At 39.6% G+C, this 22386-nt stretch overlaps 1 protein-coding gene across 1 annotated transcript in view; it reads right to left on the bottom strand.

The window, feature by feature from the left end:
- pdlim4 (PDZ and LIM domain 4) overlaps window positions 1-21140 on the bottom strand; it is a 53109-nt gene extending 31969 nt beyond the window's left edge. Inside the window, exons 1-2 of the mRNA XM_077224844.1 lie at window positions 20911-21140; window positions 10660-10811 (exon numbers count right to left, since the gene is read on the bottom strand). Coding sequence (XP_077080959.1) covers window positions 10660-10811; window positions 20911-21003 — 245 coding nt within the window. The 5' untranslated portion in view covers window positions 21004-21140. The remainder of the gene's footprint in view (window positions 1-10659; window positions 10812-20910) is intronic.
- Window positions 21141-22386: the final 1246 nt, after the last annotated feature.

Below are 22386 nucleotides of genomic sequence, written 5' to 3'. Positions count from 1 at the left end.
GCGTGGCAGTATCGACGATTCCATTTTTTATTTTGATATTTGAGTTTGTGAATTAATTTCGATCGATTTCGATTTAAAATCGAAATCGTGACACCCTTAATATGTACATTTCTGAAAATATGCATAACTTGGACAGTTTCCTCTGATAACAGATCACTCGAAATTGTAATGTGGACTCATGCATTTTCTGTAAAGCTGCTTTGAAACGATCCATTGTGAAAAGCCTATACAAAAAAAAAAAGTGAATTGAATTGAATATAAATTTGTAGTTCCCTTACGAAGGGAACTCAACGATGCGTCCATCGACGCCATGGGAACGCCCCCAGCGTGACTGCGTCTGAAGCATCTATGTCAACTAGTCCAATGGAAAGAATGAGCGTCACGGGCGGGTGACGTCATGACCAGGATATGATAAAAGCACATCCGGTGCAAACCGGCATTAGCTTCTGTTGCCTCAGCAAGCGATCTGTGTCAAACTGTCTGTTATATTTACTGTTGTCTGTCTGATATATATATATTTATGGAAACTAAACAATTGCACAACTCTGTGTTCTCCCTGCTCGCGCTATTTAACGAGTAGGGACACACACGAGCTTTGTGTGATGTGTTTGGGAGTAGAGCATGCGGTATCAGCCTCCGAGGGGGCTGATTGCCAACATTGTGAGAAGCTTTCGCTTCGCATGCTCCGCTCCCGCCTGTCACTTTTCGAGGAAAGTGGCCGGGCTCGCAATTCTCAGGGTGACAGGTCCCGCGTCTGCCGAGGCAGCGCGGAGAATGCATTCCTGTGGATCGCGAATAGGATCTCTTTACGGGGTTGGAGAAGGGTCCGCGGATCTTATCTCCTCCCTTTCCACGAGGGATCCAGTGCTCTCTCGCCGGTCTCGGAAGCCCGCGCTGCGGTCTCTTCCGCCCGGGGAGAGAGAGAAATCAATGCTTCAGTGCTCTACCTCCGAGGAGGTAGATGTGCTGGGCATTGAAAGTGACACAATCATGGGGGAAGTGAATTTGCCATCTCTTTCCCCAGCGTATGAGAAATATATATAGCCTATATATATATATATATATGATAGTTTATATATTATATATAAAATAAAGTGAATATATATAAAAAATATATATAAAAAATAATAAGCTGGTGGAAGTGTTTACTAAGGCTGTAGATAAATTAAATATTTATGGCCAGCAGAAATAAGGGGGCACTCGTCCTAAAAATAAAATAAATTAAACGAGTTTCCTTCCCTCTATTTTTCCACCTCCATCACGGGGCCTTCCATTTTTCCCGATCTGCACAGCGAGCTGTCTAGATCATGGAAAAAGCCTTTCTCCTCTTGTCTTTTAGCCCCCACATTCATGTATATTCAGATATTTGGGGGTTAAGAGGGTATGGCTATACACCGGGTAGAACAGACGCTTGCGAGCTATCTGTCTCCCGGTTCAGTATCGTACCTGAAGGCGTCGGCTTCTCTCACTAAACCATTAAAGAAAACTATTTTTTAATCTAGTGGGAAAAGCATATATGGCAGTGGGTCTAGCATGGGCCTGCTTGCACACCATAGCAGTGCTACAAGCATATCAGGCTGACCTGCTGCGGTATTTGGACAGAAGTGAGGGAGTTTGGCCCGATGGGGTTTGAGAACTCCGTCGGGCCACAGATTTATCTCTCAGGGATGGCAGCCCTTGTGGTCACTGAGAGACACCTCTGGCTCAATTTGATGGGAATCATAGAGAAAGATACAAGATAATCTCTCCCTCGCTATGTCCAACCCCCTGGGGCTGCTGGGCGTGAGCAGCTCCAGCCGTCTAGTTTCTCATACACAACACAGCAGCCAAAGCCTTCAAAGCAGAAGCCGGATCCGAGGACCGTTCTTCACGCTGAGAAGGCTGCGGCTCAAAAGAAAAAAAGGTCCTGATGTTCACGCATCAGGCCTGTGAGGACAGCCCCGACCGAAGTGGAGCGGTGTACACCTCATTTTACGGTGCCCGTTCCATTTCGGGGTCCTCACGAGACCCTTCTGCCAACCCTGCCACCCTCGGTGCTTCAGGGCGCAGCGGTCTCCAGCGAGTCGCTGATGCTATGCTGCGGCACAGCATCGGTTTCGCGCCCTCTGAGGGGGGCCTTAGAGCGGCCAGTTCAGGTAGTTCCTGCCATTATGTTTCAGGCTCCGGAATTGGCTGTCTCGATAACACCAGAGACCAGCCTCGAGAGGCTGGTTCCCTTAGTAAATTTTCTGGCAGCGTGGAAGCTTCTGCCGAATATTTCTCATTGGGTCCTGCAGATTGTAGAGAAAGGATACAGAATCCAGTTTGGTTCTCGTCCTCCTCGTTACAACGGGGTGCTGCCCACAGTGGTGCATCCCGAGCAGGCTCTGGTAATGGAGCAAGAGGTAAAGGCCCTGTTAGCAAAGGAAGCTATAGAGCAGGTGTACTCACCCGACATTGCGTCGGGTCTTTACAGTCGTTATCTCATTGTTCCAAAAAAGGATGGAGAGCTGCGTCACATACTAGATCTTCGTCTGTTGGAGTGTTTGGTGCTGGAACTCAATTCCAAAATGCTGACACTCAAACAGATCGTGACTCAAATCAGATCCGAGGACTGGTTTTTCACGATAGATCTAAAAGACGCATACTTCCATATCTCCATCCTCCCTCAGCACAGGAGGTTCCTGAGGTTTTCTTTGGGGCAAAGAACACCAGTATCAGGCACTTCCTTTCGGTCTAGCTCTATCACCCCGCACATTCACGAAGCGTGTAGACGCAGCTCTGGCCCCGCCAGGCTGCAGTGTATATGCATTCTGAATTGCATAGATGACTGGCTGATTCTAGCGGAATCAGAACAGTTAGCGGTTCGGCACCGAGGTGTCGTTCTCGCTCCTATGCAGATGTTGGGGTTGAGGCTCAATGCCAAGAAGAGTGTGCTTTCTCCAGTACAGAGAACCACTTTCCTTGGTGTGGTATGGGATTCAGTGACGATGCGGGCCACTCTGTCGCCCGTTCGTGTAGCTGCTATCCTAACAGCCACAAAAGAGCTGAGGCTAGGCCAGTCACGCACTGTAAAACAGTTAGAGAGACTGTTGGGTCTTGTGACAGCAGCGTCCAACGGGATAACTTTTGGCCTGCTGTACATGAGACCTTTACAGTGGTGGCTCAGGACCAGAGGGTTCTCCCCGAGGGGAAACCCACTTCGTATGATCAAGATCACGCGGCGGTGTCTCCGCACCTTGGTTATATGGAGGAAACACTGGTTCTTAACCCAGGGTCCGGTGTTGGGAGCTCTTTGCCATCGAGTTGTGATCTCGACAGATGCTTCCCTCACCGGCTGGGGAGCGGTATTGGAAGGCCGCTCAGCTCAGGGCTTGTGGAGGAGTCATCATCTCTCTTGGCACATGAATTGCCTAGAGATGATGGTCGTCTTCAATGCGTTGAGACATCTCCTCCCAGACCTGAGGGGCCATCATGTGTTGTTCTGGAACAGTGACTGTTAGGCCTCAGGGCAGCAGCGTCCAATGTGATACCCTTTGACCTGCTGTACGTGAGACCTTTACAGAGGTGGCTCAGGACCAGAGGGTTCTCCCTGAGGGGAAACCCACTCCTTACGATCCAGATCACGCGGCAGTATCCCCGCGCCTTGGTTATATGGAGGAAACTCTGGTTCTTGACCCACAGACAACACGTTGGTGGCCTCTTATTTTGGTCCCTCAAGAAATTACGCTGTCTGAGGGCAGTGTATATTCCAGGGGGGGCCAGAATATTGGAGCAGACACCCTGTCGAGGCAGGGGCTGAGGCCAGGGGACTCCACCCCGAGGCGGTGGAGCAAATATGGGAGTTTTACGGCCAGGCAGAAGTGGATTTGTTCTCGTCTCAGCATACGACGCACTGTCCACTCTGGTTATCCCTCACTCAACCAGTCCCCTCGGGGCTGGATGCTATGGTGCAGACGTGGCCGAGGCTACGTCTGTACGCATTTCCCTCCGTTGCTCTGCTCCCAGGAGTTCTGGAGTGAATCCGCCAGGATGGAATAAGCCTATTTAGTAGCACCAGCCTGGCCGAGCTGAATTTGGTTTGCGGACCTAATTTTTCTCCTCGACGGACCTCCCTTGGAGGTCCCGATCAGGAGAGACCTTCTGTCTCAGGCAGGGGATGCAATATTGCACCCCCGGCAGGGGATTTGGGAACTGTGGGTTTGGCCTCTGAGGGGGCCCAACTCATAGAGAGTGGTCTCTCAACCGAGGTTGTTTAGACCATTCTAAGCTCCAGAGCTCCCGCTACGAGGAAACTATATTCACTATTTCGAGAGTTTTTCACTTCTTGGTGTTACCAGCGTCAGTGGGATCCGGTTAACTGTTCAGTAAACACAGTATTCGAGTTTCTGCAAGAACGCTTTGTATCAGGTCTATGTCCTTCCACGCTTAAGGTATAATATGTGTGGCGGCCATTGCGGCTTTCCACGCCCTGGTGGGTAGTACATTTTTGGGTCGAGACCCCCTGATCACTCGTTTCCTTCGTGGCACTTTGAGGCTGAGGCATGCAACTTGCACTAAGGTGCTGGCTTGGGACCTTGCAATAGTTCTAGAAGGCCTATCTGGGGCTCCCTTCGAGCCCTTAGATTTGGTCTCAGAGAAGTTCCTTTCTTTTAAGACTATTTTCTGCTAGCTATTTCGTCCCTATAAGAGTCAGACCTTCAGGCCCTTTCGGTCCCCACCTGCCTTGAGTGCACCGGGATGGCCAAGGCAATCTTACCCGCAACATGGATATGTTCCAAAGGTGCCTACCATTATTCCGAGGCCTATTGTGCTGCAGGTTTCTGTCCTCCCCCATTGTTCGGACCAGGAAAAGCTGAACCTCTTGTGCCAGTGCGAGCACTGGACACTTATGTTCATCGAACTTCTCTGTCGAGAAAATCCAACCTATTGAGCATATAGATAGTCGAGACTATTCTTCTTGCTTGTGAGTCTTCTGGCCAACCATTTGGTGGTCAGGGCTCATTCCACTAGGAGTATGGCTTCTAAGCGTATTATCTGGAGTTCTCTCCAAGACGTTTGTGATGCGGCGGGCTGGTCCTCACCGCTCACATTCATGAGGTTTTACAGCGTGGACCTGGATGCTGCCCCAGGTTCTCAGGTGCTTAGTGCTTAGTTACAACAGACTGACACTCAGGTACTTGGAATTCTGGCGCTTTGGGTATTCTCGTTCCCATGGCGTCGATGGACGCATCGTTGAGTTCCCTTCGTAAGGGAACGTCTCAGGTTACTATTGTAACCATAGTTCCCTGAGAACAGGGAACGAGACGATGCGTCACCCTGCCATACTTCCTGCATCCCTGTGATCGGCTTGCTTCGGCAATTTTCGAAGCTAATGCCGGTTTGCACCGGATGTGCTTTTATCATATCCTGGTCATGACGTCACCCGCCCGTGACGCTCATTCTTTCCATTGGACTAGTTGACATAGATGCTTCAGACGCAGTCACGCTGGGGGCGTTCCCATGGCGTCGATGGACGCATCGTCTCGTTCCCTGTTCTCAGGGAACTATGGTTACAATAGTAACCTGAGACGTTTTCAATAAAACTCTGGAGCTGTCAAAAGTCTGCCAGGTGAAGCGTTTTGCGTATTCCTGCACACTTTTGCTGACAAATAAACTGATATCTAGGTAACACGATGAATCTACACACTGTTCATTTACTGCTGACATTGTAACAATACAAAGTTATCCTTTAAGGCTGTGACGCACTGTAACGAAGGTGTGTTGTTCAGAGAAGAAGGCGAACGTTCAACACTTTAATATATAAAAATAAACAAAACACATGATGAAAGCTTGACACAAACACCAAGCCATCGGCCAAAGTCCGGGCCGTTGTCGAGTGTCTGTCGGCCCAGTATTTACGGTTTCGCAACGTTGGCATTAGTGGGACCAACGGCTTTTTTTATACTTTCTGTTTTCATTTTGGTTAAAGTTAGTGATTTTATTGTGTTTGGCCATTTTGTTACTTTTTATGCCATAGGGCCTATTTTGTTTTTAGTTTGAGTTATTTTAGTGCTTCAATATGAACTAAAAGGCAACTAGCAAAACAGCAATTAGCTTTTATTTTTTGATTTTATTAAGTAACATTTATTTTATGGTTTTAGTTTTAGTTAATGATAAGGGTGTAGTGGTACATGTACCACAGTACGGACGTCACGGTTCGGTACATACATTCAGACGAAGACATTCAGTCACAGGCGATCCACACTACAGTCCAGAAGGGGGCGTGTGGTAATGCAACACTGTTTGCTAACCGCCACAACAGGAAAAAGAGTAGAAGAAGAAATCAGCCCAAAACAAGAGTTCAGATGCACACAAGAGCTTGCTAGTAGCATATGCTAAGTTTAGATTAAATTTTTGTGAACTTCACAGAGGGGAAACCGGGACGGCAACCTGTTCGTTTTCTTCATTTTACAAAAGCACAATGATGTTTTTATTGTGAGTGTACACAAATAAAAATAGACCCTTTTCAGTTTTGAATCATGTCTTACTGTCATATTTATGACCATATTTTAAGTTTTTTCTGCTGTTATAAAAAGAAAAAATAATTCGGTATTGTGCCGATTGGTGTCGTTGAAGTCTCACTACAGTCCAGTGATGAAATATGCATGTGCTGGAAATATGAATCATCAGGTGTCTAAAAAATTAACTCTTTTTCTCTTTCTTGCTCATCTTTCCATGATTTCTTGAAAAAGTGTAATATTGAACTATGTGCATCCTCCATCATCACCGCATGTTAATACACTCTCACGTGCAAAGAAAACTAATCTCAGCACAAGTTTGATTTTTCATTATTCTACTTTTATAACACTAGAGATGCTTTTCAGTTTTGTAGCTGATTGTGACCAAATAACTTTTGTTTTTTATCAGCCCTAAAAAAGAAGAGCTATGCAAGAGTGCTTTATGTTTACTAAATGAGGCTGTACTGGACTACCTACTAAATGCTGCTAGGTGGAACAAACCATGTACCGAACCGTGAACCCAAAACTGAGGTCCGTACCGAACCGTGACTTCTTTTGTACCATTACACCCCTAGTTACCGATAATAACTTTGAATTGGCATCGTTGAAAGAGACCACTCTGATTGGCTGGTCAGAACAGTGAACCATTGCATGAGAAGAAACATGGAAGTGATGAAAGCGAGCAAACGACTAAAAGCTACATCAAGGACGATAACTATATGATAATGAAAAAAATCATTCTAAATGTAAAAGAATAGAAGAATCCAAATTACAACCATAATGATAATAACACAGGGAAACGTTGGAATAATTTTCATAACTATTCCAGCTGATGAGTGATAAAAACATTAACAGCCAATCACAATCCATCCTGCTTTAAAGAGCTCGAGCCTGTAAAGCTGCAGACGACATAACTGAGGCACGCGCTTATAATAAACAGAACGATATCGTGCGTTGGTTTGGAGGCTAATTTGGTTATCGTTACAGTTATAGTAAAATGTGAAGTTGAGAGAGCACACACAGATGGCTCTTCTTATTTTGCTTCATCTTACCTGAGGATTCAAATACGTGAATATTTTCATAACAACATGCCCGACTGTAACAAAGAAAACGAAGACCAACTTATCAACAAAACTCATATTCATAATAGTATGCAAGCACTGCTTTGTTTACAGCCCTTTCCTTTTTCTAATGACAAATACAGACTACTACTATTTTCTCTCACACAGGTGCAGAACATATGTGCTAGTAAGCCGTTGGCTGTAGTCTTTGTAGTGTGTTCAAGCACAACTTTTTGGCCCAGACGCAGGTGAAATGGCTTGGAGTATCACAGCCTTCATGAAGGTAGGACAAATGTCATGTCCCTTTTTATGAAATAGCCACCTATAGTCTTTAGTCTACATCACAACTTTGATTTGCTTGCTATTGCTATGGATGGATAATTAATCTGAAGCAGTGGCTCCACTGGTCCTGGAGGACTCCCAGAACTGCATGTTTTAGATGTCTTCCTAATCAAACACACCCAATTCAACTCACCAGCTCATAAAGACTCCAAGACCTCAGATAGGTGTGGGTGAACGTGATATCACCAAGTACAACATGTTCCTGGATCAACATCAACAACCCATTTAAGCAATCAGATTTTGAGGGACAAGTCAAATTTAGGCTTACGACCAAGGTTAGGTGCTTTTACATCAGTGCTATTCACATATCATTCCCCTCTGATTTTAGGGATAACTTATGGGTAGGGTTAGGTTTAGGGGTGGTGCTAGGTTTAGGACATGAATGTTGTTCCAGGATTTAAAAAAAAAATCTTCCTTGGTGACAAAAATCACGGTGACCAGATAAGAGAGACATCAAAAATGTGTCGTGTTGAGGGTTCTCTAGGACCAGGTTTGGGAAACACTGCTCTAAAGAAAGCACGTTTTTGCAATTAATATTTTTGGTTAATTTTTTTTCTGAAGAGAAAGACTAAAATTCAGAAAGAAATGTCATAATAATAACCCATGACCCATGGGGATTTGGGGGCAAATCAACCTATAGTGGTCTCTCTTTGAGCCTGATGTGAGAAAATATGATGTTTAAAATGTTTAGAGTCCCCCTGTGGTGAAAATCCAGCCTTTAATGTTGTTTTAAAGTGTTTTTAACATGGTTTAAGGCAAACCATGTGTAAATTCATAAGTCTTTTCTCCTTAAAACTGCAGTGAACCAAAGAAAGTCTCAAAAACACGTTTTGAAATCGCTGGTGTTTAGCTGGTGTAGATAACAACTGCACACTGAAATTACAGCTTGATATTTTGTTTATAAACAGCGCAGCATTTCGACCAGTCAGGTCTTCAATTTTTGCTTTAATTTCTGTGTGCAGAGCAGACATTATATTTTGATTAAGTAATGCTTTCTCTCACATGTTGTTGAATCTAAACAGACATTTTTTTTTTTGTTATTAAAGTTCTTCTTTTTTTTTGTTAAAGAAGCAGCACTTTTTTTGGTTAAACCAATTCAGGTATATTCATAATTTGTCATGCATTTTTTCAGTTCATCATTTCTAATCTGAAACAGGATAGGGTAATAATAACAATAATAGGGTGATAATAATAATAATATATAAACTGCTTTATTTTTTATGCTAAATAAACAAGATAAACAGTGTGAACAAGAAACACAGTGGTTGGGTCTTTAGTAATTTATGTTTTCACGTCTCTACGGTCTCAAGGAGAATATGATTCAGGATGATTCTGGGTGCCGTGTCCCATGTGATTGCATTTCCATCCAAGCACACGGAAAACAGAAGCTGCAGCCTGTGTACTTATCGTGCCAGCAAGAGTGCAGACAAATACAAATGAGTCATTGGCATATGCTAAAGGTCACATACCAATAGATACAGGGGGCCATGCTTTTGCATTTACAATGGTGTCACATGACCTTCACAGAGCTATCTATGCAGGCCATGAAAAAAGACTAATGTTGACAAAACGTGGAATTCTGTTTTCTCTCTAAGACTGTTTAGAGTTCAATTTCCAAATGGCACAGACAATCTAGATCAATGATAATTATTGGTGTTTGGCAAGGCAAGCATCACTATTACTAATGCTCATACTATTGTGGTTTAGGATCTGAATAAATACCCAACCCACTAGATGATGGAATATAATAATTTTTACGATGTGTCGCGATGCTGATGTGATCGATCCTGCATCGATGCATCAAAAATAACAAGACATTAGCAAACACATAGAATCCTAGTTTTGCACAGGCAAACAACTAGTTGTCTAGTAAATCTAGTAAAAATCTAGTTAAAGTTACTCTAGTAATGAAAATTTGTTGGTGTAAAAAACAAGTTAGGCTGATAGTTTTTAAATGTAATCGGAGGAAAACGTTCCCAGCTGAATGCACAGTATAAACAACCCAGAGTATCCATAAATAAATTTACTACTCCTATGTGAATGTACCACTTAATGTCGAAAGATGATATATGAGCAGGTCTTCCAAGAGGTCAGGGCTTTTCCAAATAACACGAGCTGCTTGCTCAGAGAACACATACCAAATATGGCAAGATGTAGCAGATGATGCCTCTCGGTGAATCTCACACTCTCACGCTAACATTTTGTGTGTGTGAAAAGGATCATCTTTTATCATGTCATTTCGATGGCATAGTGACAGCTTAAAGTTTTAGGGGAAATTATGTTCAAAGTTTTTTATGGTTAAGCACAGTTTGGTTCTGTTCTATCAACACAGAATTGACAAAAAAAAAACACACAGAATTGACTAAAAACAAAGTCCCTTTCAGGAAAAGTCTGTTCCATTCAAGACCAACCAATCTACTTAAATGGGGGAATCCTAAAATTTCAAAACCTTCTTGCTGACATTTCTTACATTCACAAAATCTTCTGACATTTGTTCTGACATCCGCTTCAAACATTAAAATGTTCATGATAACTTTTGTTAACTCTACAATAAGTAAATCCACTTCACCAGCTATTTAGTCTTCGACAGCGACGCCATAGAAATATATACAGAGGTACGGCAAAAATGGGAAGTTCAAAGACAATTTTCTAAATCAATCATTCATAGAAGCTCATGAGTGCTTCTTCAAAGAAAAACAGATGTGCATTTCATCTTATATCTTTGTGAAAACAAGCAGCACCTGTATGTAAGGATAGTAAGGCTTATAAGGCAGTACCTGCTGATGGCCAACACAAGCTGATCTGTGCAGGCTTTAATGCGGTTCTGAGCCTCCATGTGTGTCATGGTCTCGGTACTTTCTCCATTGATGGTTAGGATGGTGTCTCCAGGGCACAAGTCGCTCAGCGCTGCTTTACTCGCAGGTGTTATCTAACAAAAGAAAAACAGAAGAAAGGTTAAGGAAGTACCACACCCATGGCAAACACTGCAACGCCTGCAGCCAAGGGTACCATTACTGACTCACTGGAAACCATCAATAAAACACAGCCTACAACTACACCAATGACAGATGATCAATTACTCAGTTCTGACTAGTGTGAGATGTGGGGACTATTCAATGTAATGCATCCATGCTTATGAGGCAATTCCATATTTACTTTAAGACCTTGCCTGTCAGTGTTCAGTGGCATTATGCTTTGTGTAAATCTCACAAAGGAAATTCTGATTCCTTTCACCCCAAATTTTAAATAGTATTTTGCATAAAGAACCATTTCCCGCTAAATTCTCATTGAACACATGAACATTTAACAAAATCACAATCTTATTTCTGTGTTTGTTACGAAGATGAAGGAGAGTTCAAAAAGGTTTCAATAAACAAAAGTAAACGAACAGCCAAAATGCTTTACGCTTTTAGTTGAAACGGTGTCGTGTAAAAACAGCCCCTGAGACAAAGAAACACATGTGATTGAAAATAACAAACCAAAAGTCCATGAAAACAGAAACTAACTGAACATAACTGTAACCGTCTTTTACTGTAATGCAAGCACCAAAACAAAAACTCCTTCTCATCACTACAACTTACAGCAAACTGTTTTTTTATTATTAAAAATCAGCATTAATAAAATTCAATCAAACCCATGATCTTGGTGTTGCAAGCACCTTACTCTACTAAGCTTCAGGAATGTTAGTATCATGACATAAACACACAACTACACAGTTGAACTCAATGGAAAATTAGGCTGTTGTACGTATCATGGCAATTCAGAAATTAAATATGAGGTGAATAGCGCTAAAGGTTAATGCTATATTGAGGGGGCAGCACGATAAGACAGCATGATATATGGGAAATATCAAAATATAGCAAATGTGCATATTGTGATGTCTATATTACAGTGGCTTGTGATAACTGAATAATTTTAACACCATAACACAGTGTCTACACAGGACAAAGCGATGCGACAAAAGGCCCAATAGGGCCCATTTTAATAAGTGATGTTATCTACACTGGAAATCCCCAATAATAAATCACTCGCTGCTCTCGACTGAATAACTTTTGTAGCTTTAATAAGATTTAATGTATATTTAATTCATAGAGTGAAGACTATGTCTTAGATTTTCACATTTGATTAATAATTTGTTGTTCTTTAGTGCTCTTTTTAAATAAACCTTATGTAGGCCTACCTAAAAAACTGGAATATTTGTTTTATTGTATTTGTCCTATTGTTTGTCATTTGCATCTTTGTTTTTATTTTCAATAACAAACAGAAAGTACAATAACAAAAAGATTTGTCCACCCTTAGTTTGAGGTGTTTTTGTTGACCTGGATGTTCTTGATGTTAAGTTGTCAGGTATATTACTTGGTATTTATTGATTTAACTTTAGGGGTTATCAAACTGTTAGGGGTTTTTAAACTAGCACTTCACATTTTGATGGTCTCCCTTATCAAACGCATCTGAACAGCTTTGAGATCTACTTATCAGCTGATTACCTGGCTGTGTCCAATAAGGGTGATGTCCAAAATCTGCAGTGCTGGGAGGCTCCAGGAACAGTTTCAAAACCCTGGTTTACATTGACTTTAAAATGATACTTTTTATGTATTTTTTTATGCTACAGTAAAACACTGTTGTTCACTTTCAGAAGTTCTAAGGATACTTTTTTTCTCACAGAAAGAACATGAAACATGTATGTTGCTTATATCATTTTCAGTGTTTATATATTTAAATATAAATTTAATTGATTTTACACACTTGAACCATTATCATATCACATTATTTAACGAGTTGTTGCATATATAATTGTTCTTCAATGTCGCACAGCCCTAGTACCACCTACACTAAACCTTACCCTAAACATAACTGATAATGTTAACAAAAGCAAACGAGAGATAAAAACATATTTGCTAAAGCAACCATGCCATTTAAACTTGATTCTAGAAGTCTTAGAGCTCTTTAATTTTGTTTCACACAGGTGCAATGCTGGACCAGATGAGCTACTGAGCATGTTTACTACATCAGAAAAGCCATAAATATAGAGCTGGTTATGTGATGAAAATGTCCAAATGTATTAGTTTATAAATCATGCACTATGGTAAAAGTGTTTTGAGGTTTTAACATACCATAGTATTGTGCAAGGAACTGAGCAAAGTCTTTCTTAATCAAAAAATCTGTCCCTGTAATCATAATTTATAGGAATGCACTGTTTTAAAATTTTGGCCAATACCAATAACCAATTATTTTGATAACTTACTTTGATAAGCCGATATCCAATATATTGGCCGATAAATGCAAATCCAAATTTGTATCGTTTTTTAGAGCCTGATTACAAAAACACAAGTCTCACCATTAAAATCCATGTCCCAAGCACACAATTATAATTTTCTCATTAAAATTTTATGTAGTCTATATGACAGACTTGTTGCACATTAATACATAAAAAGTATGCAACAATACATGTTGCACTTTACTGTATTTTCCTAGTTTGAAGTGACTCCAATCATATTTCAAGCAATTCAAAACCCTCCTGTTCAACAGTGTGTATCTGAAGTGTTTCAGCTGAAGGAAATAATCTTTTATTTATTGGCTTAAATATATCAGCCACATTTTCTCATTGGGCCGATAACATTAAAAATAAAAAAAATATCGTCCGCTACCGATATGGCGGCCGATATATCAGGCATCCCTAATAATTTGTGTGAAAAGGAAAAAATGCTGTTGGTGTTTTACTACCTCTAGTGTTGAGGTATAGGCTAAGTAAAAAAAAAATTAGTGGAGTTTTTTCTTTTTGTGCTTGAACGGACATATCGCAACATTACGACAAACTGCCCGTCTCGGCGAGTGTCCACGTAAACACAGTTGCTTGCGTTTTACGTGAACATAAAAAGTTGAGAAAGAAAATGGATGGTATCATTATATTGGATCCGTGCACTTTGTCTTAAAGTCACAGCAGCCTAATATACCTGCAGCTGTCTGTGTCATTAATGCTTATCAAACAACACAATACAAAGAGAAAATCACTATAGTAGCTTTAACAAAGATTAATTTTATTTAATTTATACAGTAAAGATTATGCAGTGCTATTTGAAATTTGATTATGCAATTTCTGTATATGAATATTGTTAGACTTACCTGAAAAACATAAACACTGTTTATTTAATTTGTGTCTTTGTTCTATTGTATTTGCCTAATGCTTGTAATTTGTTTAGCCTATTATTTTCTATGCAGATTCACACCCCTACAAAATCTCCTCAATCAATCTAGAGCTTAAATTAATTCCAAATAATTAGTTTGATTTTAAAAAGAGCTATTCATTTAACAGGGTTCCAGACTGCAACCAAATTGGTCGCATATGCGACCAATTTTAGAGAATGTGCGAGTTAAAATGTTATGTGGTCGCATTTGTGCGAGTGGACGCTTGAGCAACAGAACACCGTTGTATCAGCTGCTGCAGTCCGTAACTTATGTTCAAAATGAACGAGTCGGCTACATCATGAATCCATTTTCCATACCGTGTTTTTGACTTATTCTGAATAACTGCGGTACACCTATAATAAGTGTTTATATTCGGACTATTTTATCCCGGGGTCGTCTCGGCTGCGGAGTAGCCCAGTGCCGGCGTGACTCGCCATAGACATTAACGGAGAGAAGTTACGTCTACAGTGTTATTACGCAAGACACGTGCAGTTTATTTATTGACGAACTTAGACACCACGCGCATTGCACACTGATGGTGAAACGCGCCAATTACGAATTCACGAATTAAGGCATATAAAAATGATAAAAATGGTCTCACGAAACACAGAGCCCCTTCCTCCTACGTCTTTTCAGCGGTTATATTTTCCTCTGTCGAGCGATTACTCTCATGATCGCTCGACAGAGGAAAAGGAAATTATTATAAAATGCAGAAGGTAAGGAGTGTGAGATTTCTGCTTTTTGTTACAACTATAAACTTTGATAACGAAAAATCTGTATCAGTTTATTATAATACTCTAATCTTTTAAAATGTAATGCATACATTTGAATGTTTAATGATTTTTAAAAGATAGAAAGATGATAATAGACAGATAGATAGATAGATAGATAGATAGATAGATAGATAGATAGATAGAATGATAGAATATGATTCAAATGTAAATAGATAGATTGTATATAATTTAAATGTAAAATGCTTAAAATTACAGATTAAAATTACTGTCCAAAATCCATGAAAATCCTGAAATTTGGCAATGATAATTAATATATTACAGGTATTTCTGCTGCAACCCAGAAAGCCTTTGCTAGCCTTGGTCCATTAAAACCAGTATTCATCAGCATGCATTGATTAATCCCATGGCATGTAGCAAAAAAAAAAAAAAAAGGTGCGACCAAATCATATGCTGGTGCGACCGACTGAGAAAGTTGGTAGCACCAGTGCAACCATTGGAAAAGTTAGTCTGGAGCCCTGTTTAATCAATTAATCTGGTGAAATTGTTTTCAAATCACAATATACCTACAGCCTATTGCAGAAAAAAAAATATTGCAATGTCAGTTTTTTCCAAAATCTTTTTTCCAGTCTAGCCTTTACAGTAACGAAAGGGATTTTTCCTCTAACAATGAGGAAGAATATAATAGACTCATTAAAAGAATGTCATAATTGGGGGGGTATTTTTTTTTATTTTATGGTGAAATATTGATCTGGCCGTGGATTTAATGACAAGCAGTTTTGATGAGAAGCAAGGTTTTTTTAATGTACTGAACAGTAATTTGTTCAATTACAGTAAACAATGGCTTTATTCCTTCAAAAAAGCATTTATATGTTAGCCCTCATGTTCTCTACACTTGATATCAATATAAACATATATCATATCATATCATATCTCATTCTCTGACACAGCCAGTACCCTCTGTCTTCGAGATCTAACAAACTGAAATGCAAATACCCAATAACCATTTGATGTTTGGGTCAATATTGTAAATCTACTACACTTCATCTCTTACTCATCATCTCTTACTTTCTTTAAAAAAAAGTGTTTCACGATAAAATTTCATTATAGAACATTACAAGTAGAAATCACTGACCAGTGACAATTGGATTGAAAAATGGATGGTAGAAAACAGGCATTAAAACATTTTAATAAAGTAAACTCTTTTGCTTTTGTAACGAAGAGATTTTAATACTTCTGCATAGTGAAAGTAAATAAATGTAAGCACTGTATCCACCACTACACACTATAGTTAACTATAGATACAATTAACTGTAATCATAGACCTTTAAAAAGACCAGTTTAGATGTTAAGCCAGGAAATTGCCTGAAATTGTTCCAAAGTACAGAACACTTGCCTTAAGAATAGGGACCAAGGGCTGTTGTTATTCCAGTGGGATGTAGCCCACATCCAAGTCATTAACTAAAGGACTCATTCACCTGCCTATAATAATCCAAGCACATACAACCCTAAATATTTAGCAAACAGAAGTTTGACCTACTAATAAGGCTAATTCATCCCATTTAACAGGCCTCGTTCCATGTGTATGAAGGTCCTGAGTAATACTAAGACACATGGTGCTTTATCTTGAAACATCTTGGTTTACCCTGCTGAGCCACAAAGAACAAGTTATGTAATGTGACCTCACTGTTTTGGCCAAAAAAAAAAAGCTAAGCTTTACAGTAAAAAACATTATACATAGCCTACATTTAGAGAGGATGCGGAGGAGACAGGATCACTGTAGTCAGGATTGAATTATGAGCTTTATATCCATTAAAACGTTTGATGACTACAGTGGGAATTCAATCAAACCCCACATACACTAGAAAGCTGCTGATTCATAATGGTTCACTGTGATTTGGAAATCAGTGGACATAAAGAGTAAAGACTAAAAAATGTTGCTTTCAGTGTAACCAATATTCTGAATGTTGAGCCAGCCTTCAATGTACAACTGCTTAACTTTTTGCACTTCTGTTTACTTTACCTTTGGAATAAAAATAAAAAAGTAGAGGAAAATCAATGATTACTCTCAAATTCTTATGAAAAACGTAAGTATAGAGAAGTTGTTCTGAACCGGTTTAGTTTCAGGATCCCGGTTTTACAGTGGACATCAAGTGCCAACAAAATTGCTTCCCACGAAACATTGAATCGAAGGGTTCATGCTCTCATTGTGGCCGGCACCAACCATGTTTATCCTTGCTGCAACTCAACCCGTGTTTATTGTAAACTGGGACATATTTTGGTTTAACTTGTGTAGTTTTGGTCATTGTTTTTCAAGAATGGGAGAACAACATGCCCATGGTGACCTCTGCCAATTTGCATTGAAATACCATTGAGTTTGATTGATTTTTTGCATTGTTTTTTTTCCCTTCCTACTCTCTGTGACCCTGTCAGAACAGAGCAACCCATTTTTTCCAATTACAACCAAGAACCCACCATTTGAGCCCACCCATAGAAAGTATGTGAAAAGACACTCCACTTTAACACTGTAGCTTGGCAACATGCCCGTGACGCTGTGAACTTTGATGAATCCTGTGCCTCAAAATCTCCTAGTTGCTACTTAATCTCATTTTGAATAATGTCACATGGCTTCCTGGAATGTGTCTGTGTTATAAATGTGGAGCTGAACAAAAGTGGACAATGAGTTTCAGCCTGCCAGCATTAATGCATGCCCTTACAGAGCAAAAACAAGAGGAAGGCCCTGGATGCAATAAATTAGCCCTGTGCAATCCCAAAGGGAGCCAGTCAGACATTGAAGATTAGCAGAGTAAATATGTTTATAAGACGGCGTACGTCTATCTGGTTCAGGCTACTTTAAAGTTTATCGTAGGAATGAAAAAGATATTCTGATTTTCGCAGTATTTTTGCAGTGAAGACTTGGCAAAGAGTGAAAACATTGCACCGTTCTGAATTCCTGTAAATGGATAGCCACATTTGTCAGTTGGTCCGGACAAGTGCTAACAATTTGTTGTGTATTGCACTTGGCAATGATTCAATGAACTTTTACCTCAGCACTTTCACATTCACCAGGAAAACACCAACTGTTTAACCCATTAGCTTAGAAGCAAAAGCATTTTACAACAAACCAATGGTCCAAGGTTGTGGATATCCCAAGTAACTGCTAATTAAGCACAATATCTCCATAACAAAAACTACATAAACACTGAAAAAATAACCCCCCAAAACAATTTCCACACGGACAGCTTGCATAGACATATATCGCAATACAAAAATTCATCAATCTGTATCGTGGATAGTGACAATTTGTATGATAGCTGTATTACATGCTTATGATGATATGATAATTCACCCAAAATAAAATTACTGTGAGAAAAAACTCAAGTTTTCTGAGTTTTAGTGTCAGTACTACATGAACCTACTATATAATGTTGAATATAATGTGTAATAATGCAATGAGGGAATATTTGTGGGTCCTGATAACAACAAATGACTGATGTTACCAGTAAAAAGTGGCCTACATTATATCTAGTCAGTGCAAGCATTTTCATCTAAAATAATTCTGTATTTTCAGCTTCAGAATCATGAATATTGATATTCTGGTGTCTCTATTGTCCTGTGCTTTGGGTTTCAGCACCAAACCTATTCATTTACACACACAATGTAACACCAAATTAGTATTTTAATCAACAGTACATTTTTTGTTAACCTTTTACCATATATCTCGGAGTATCGCATTAATATCGTATCGTGAGTTCAGTATAGTGACATGAGGGGATCGATATACCCCTAGTTTAAACTGTTACCTCTTTTCCATTTGGAGGTTTTCCATTGGCAACAGGCAAGTTAACATCTGCAACCCTAACAGACACTTTCCCTAACAAAACCTGAGGTTTAATCTCAGCATTTACTGGGAACTCTATCCACAGTGCCAGATGGAAGCCTTCAAATACCTAAATGCAAGATATCCGAAGCCAAGCCTTCCAGCGGTAGCTTCACTTTTCCAGATTCCTCCTCAATCCTGTGGTGCTGATGAGCCTTTCACCAGCTTTCAGCATCAAGCTGCTATCTTTACATGTTGCAGATGTTTCTTCAGCACCAAAACGCAAGGTTATTTCTCAGCTCAAACACTGGGTTGAGCCTGTAGGGTAATTTTTGGGTTATTTGGTTATTTTTTCAGTGTTTGGGTAGTTTTTGTGTTACCCAGCGGTTGAGAAACTTTTGCATACTCTTCAGGAGAGAACGGTTCTCAGGTGTTGCCAAATTGGTTCATCTCTTCTGTGAAATACAGGTTTGTGTATGTTTTATGCAATGTGTAAAATCGTTACTGTGCAAAGCAACATAAAGTCACTTGTCGGCGATGGAAACACCTGATGCCTTCGTAAAAATAACCGAAATACCAAGGATGTTAAAAAATGCTCTCAGAACTGTGAACTGTTTGTTTATGGGCAGGTTATGGAGTCAGTCATTAGCAAATATTTGTTCTTGTTTTAAGCATAAGCTACATAAAACAAGACTTCACATTTTATGTTATTTTGTATCTTCTCCAGTAATTGCATCTTGATTTAAGAATCTTTAGACATTGCACTTGAAAACGAGACAAAAATACTGAGGAAGAACATCTCTCTTTTTTGCAGAGTGATTAGAAGATACAGTAACAATTATATTCTAGTGGATGAGAGCAGTTCAAGCTACTTTACTAAACTGTACCATTATCACCTCCATCCATTCATGTGGACGGGTGAAAGGTTGGTTGGACTAGACTAAACATCCATGACCACAGATAAAGCCCTGACTGGCTGTAAATATTAATCGGTGAAAACCAGCTGCCCTTTTTCTAAATGTAAGTGTAAGGCAGTCGAATAAGATTTCTTCTGACATAGGCATTTACTCACCACAAATGTGCAGTAAATTATAGGGTTTGTCGAGCATGATTCAGCTTTTCATTCATTTGAGAAGCATCGAAGTCAATGCCCAAAGGAAAGTGATAGGCCTATTAACACAGAAGATTACTTTAAAATATTTTAAATGTTTCTCTTAGACATCAGTTAGATTAAATGGAGACTTCTCTTCAAGTCTCCAGCATATTACAAAAAAATAAAAGAATCTAAACTGTGGCCAAAATGCCAAGGTACCAAAGTCTACAAGGTAAGAGGTCTCAATATGAGCTCAAACATGTATCCTTTAAATTGTTCAAAGGCCAAATTAATTGTACAGCTATATGCTCAAATAAGTGTCAACTATAACTATCTTGCCAACAGAATAATCAAGTCTTCTTTCCTTTAAAACCTGCCTCCTTATGTGTAAAAGTACTATTTGAATAAATATCTATAGGTATTTTTAACTAACTTAGGCCTATAACAAACATATTTCATTTTAATATTTTTGACAAATAACCTTATAATGATATAAAATATTTACCAATTAACATCACATCTTACATGGCTATTTTACAGCACAGCACATTCATGCCAGAGATCTTTTATTTACTCTTCAGCAAACCAAAACCCAACCAGATCTCAGCCAAATATTTTCTTATTCTGGCAGACCGAACTCCAGCCAGGGCTCAGCCAAACAGGTACAATTTGATTTTTGTTTCTTTTGGTTAGCCAGACTCCAGCCAGAGCTTAGCCTAGTATAGTTTGACACAAGTGGAAAAAATAACAGTGCCAGAATTAAGCCAGAAGTGCCTAATGTGAGCCAGACTCGGCCCAGACTTTGTTGCTATCTGGCCCTGGGTAACAGTTGTTGTCTACTTTTCTCCGTTATTTCTCCAAATAAATTTTAGGAGATAACGTTGATATTTTAACGGGACAGAAACAAGAACTCCATTAAGTTTACTGAGCATAATAACTTAATGAAATTGAAATATCTTTGTTACAGAGTGGGAGATAAACTAATGTATAAGCGAGGCGAACCGACGCGACAAACAAGAAAAACAAAGTTCATCGAGTTCATTTAGAGAAGTAAACCCACATTTAGAGAAGTAAGTTAAAGCCAAAAGTCCACGTTACAACAATGAAATAGCACGCCGGTTGTAAAGAGGTCGAGCATCGCCTCAGTCGCATTGAGAAACAGTCCATCATTAAAAGCGAAGAAAGAGAAAAGACTTACTCTGGAGATGGTGAGCGGTGTGCTGAAGTCCCGTCCACCCACCAGTCGAAAACCCCACGGCGAGGGACCGGCGAGAGTCACAGTGTGAGACATATTTGATTCAGACAGTATCCAGTAGTTATCCACAGCAGGGAAACTGCGCTGTCCTCATTCACTCTTTAATAAAACCAGTGCTTGACTGAGAAGTGAGGAGGAGCAACTGAACTCACACTCTCACAGGGCTCTGGCCTGGGGAGGAAGGGCCAGCGTCGCCATGACAACCGTATACAAACTCAACGCGCCCAACAGTTCGTTGATTGCAGAGCCGTTGAATATGAATGTTTTTCAACGGCTCTGGTTGATTGAAGCCAAGTTTTATCTACACAAATGTGAATTTGTTAAAGTTTCTCAATGTTTTGCGGCATTTAAAAATGATTATTTCAATCATTAAAACAATTCGAAAAGGAAGAGTGCCTTAAAACTCTCTAAATTACTGGCAATATGGATTATATTTTATTTTGTTTATGTAATTATTACGATATGCTGCTTTGTCTTATACTGTTAAAGAATGATCATATGTTAATGCCTATTTGTTATTTGAAACGATGTATTAATAATAATAATAAACATTCCCACATCTTTCCCTAACGTTTTTTAAAGGTTATGGACTGTAACGTTACTCAAGACAATTGTATATCAGACAAATGGAAATAGGCCTACCAGCAGTATTCATATGAATGAATCATATTGATGACTAACTTGGGGGAAAAAGGAAAAAGAAAAGATGTGTCTCAATGGTCACAGTAGCCTACTATTTGCAACTAATGCAGATGAGCAATCCTCACCTTCATTTGAAGGTTTGAACATTTTAAACACCAGTAAAAGGATCAAGTTAAAGTCCTCCTGTGGTGAAAATCCAGCATTTAATATTGTTTATATGTCTCTGTGGTGTTTTTAATGTGCTTTAAGACTGAGCTGAGTATTTTCTCCTTAAAACTGCAGTGAATCAAAGAAAGTCTCAAAAACACGTTTTGAAATCGCTGGTGTTTCTGACGTCACAAACTACCTTGTAACCAATCAGATCAACGTGTGATCGTCTGAGTGAGTGAGTGAGTGGAGGCGGGGCTGATTTGCATATTCATAGAATCATGTATACTAATGAGGCAAAGGTGTCGATTTACATTCAAGATATTTTAAGGCATGAAGAAAAAATAATTCACGGAAAAAAACTTTTAAATATGTAATTTTGGTGATCAAAGATGAGTTTTATGGGATAGTATGATTGACTACAGTGGGACTTTAAATTCACCACTGTTTGTTTCTCAGTAATCAATTTTCTTTGACATCAGCTCTTTATAACGTTGTTTTTCCAAACAACTGTCCAAGAATTCTAAATTAATCATTTGCTTCACAGTATGAGAATCGGCGGGATGGTAATGTAGATTCCCTAACCATTTCCTGAAGTCAGTGAATATTTTGGAGACAGTTCGACCGTTT

Source organism: Siphateles boraxobius, unplaced genomic scaffold (assembly GCF_051911475.1).
Source record: "Siphateles boraxobius isolate OS27281-9 unplaced genomic scaffold, OSU_SipBor_1 92, whole genome shotgun sequence".
Classification (NCBI taxonomy): domain Eukaryota; kingdom Metazoa; phylum Chordata; class Actinopteri; order Cypriniformes; family Leuciscidae; genus Siphateles; species Siphateles boraxobius.
Note: the sequence above shows the minus strand (reverse complement) of the source record. Positions and strands in the feature narration are given on the sequence as shown.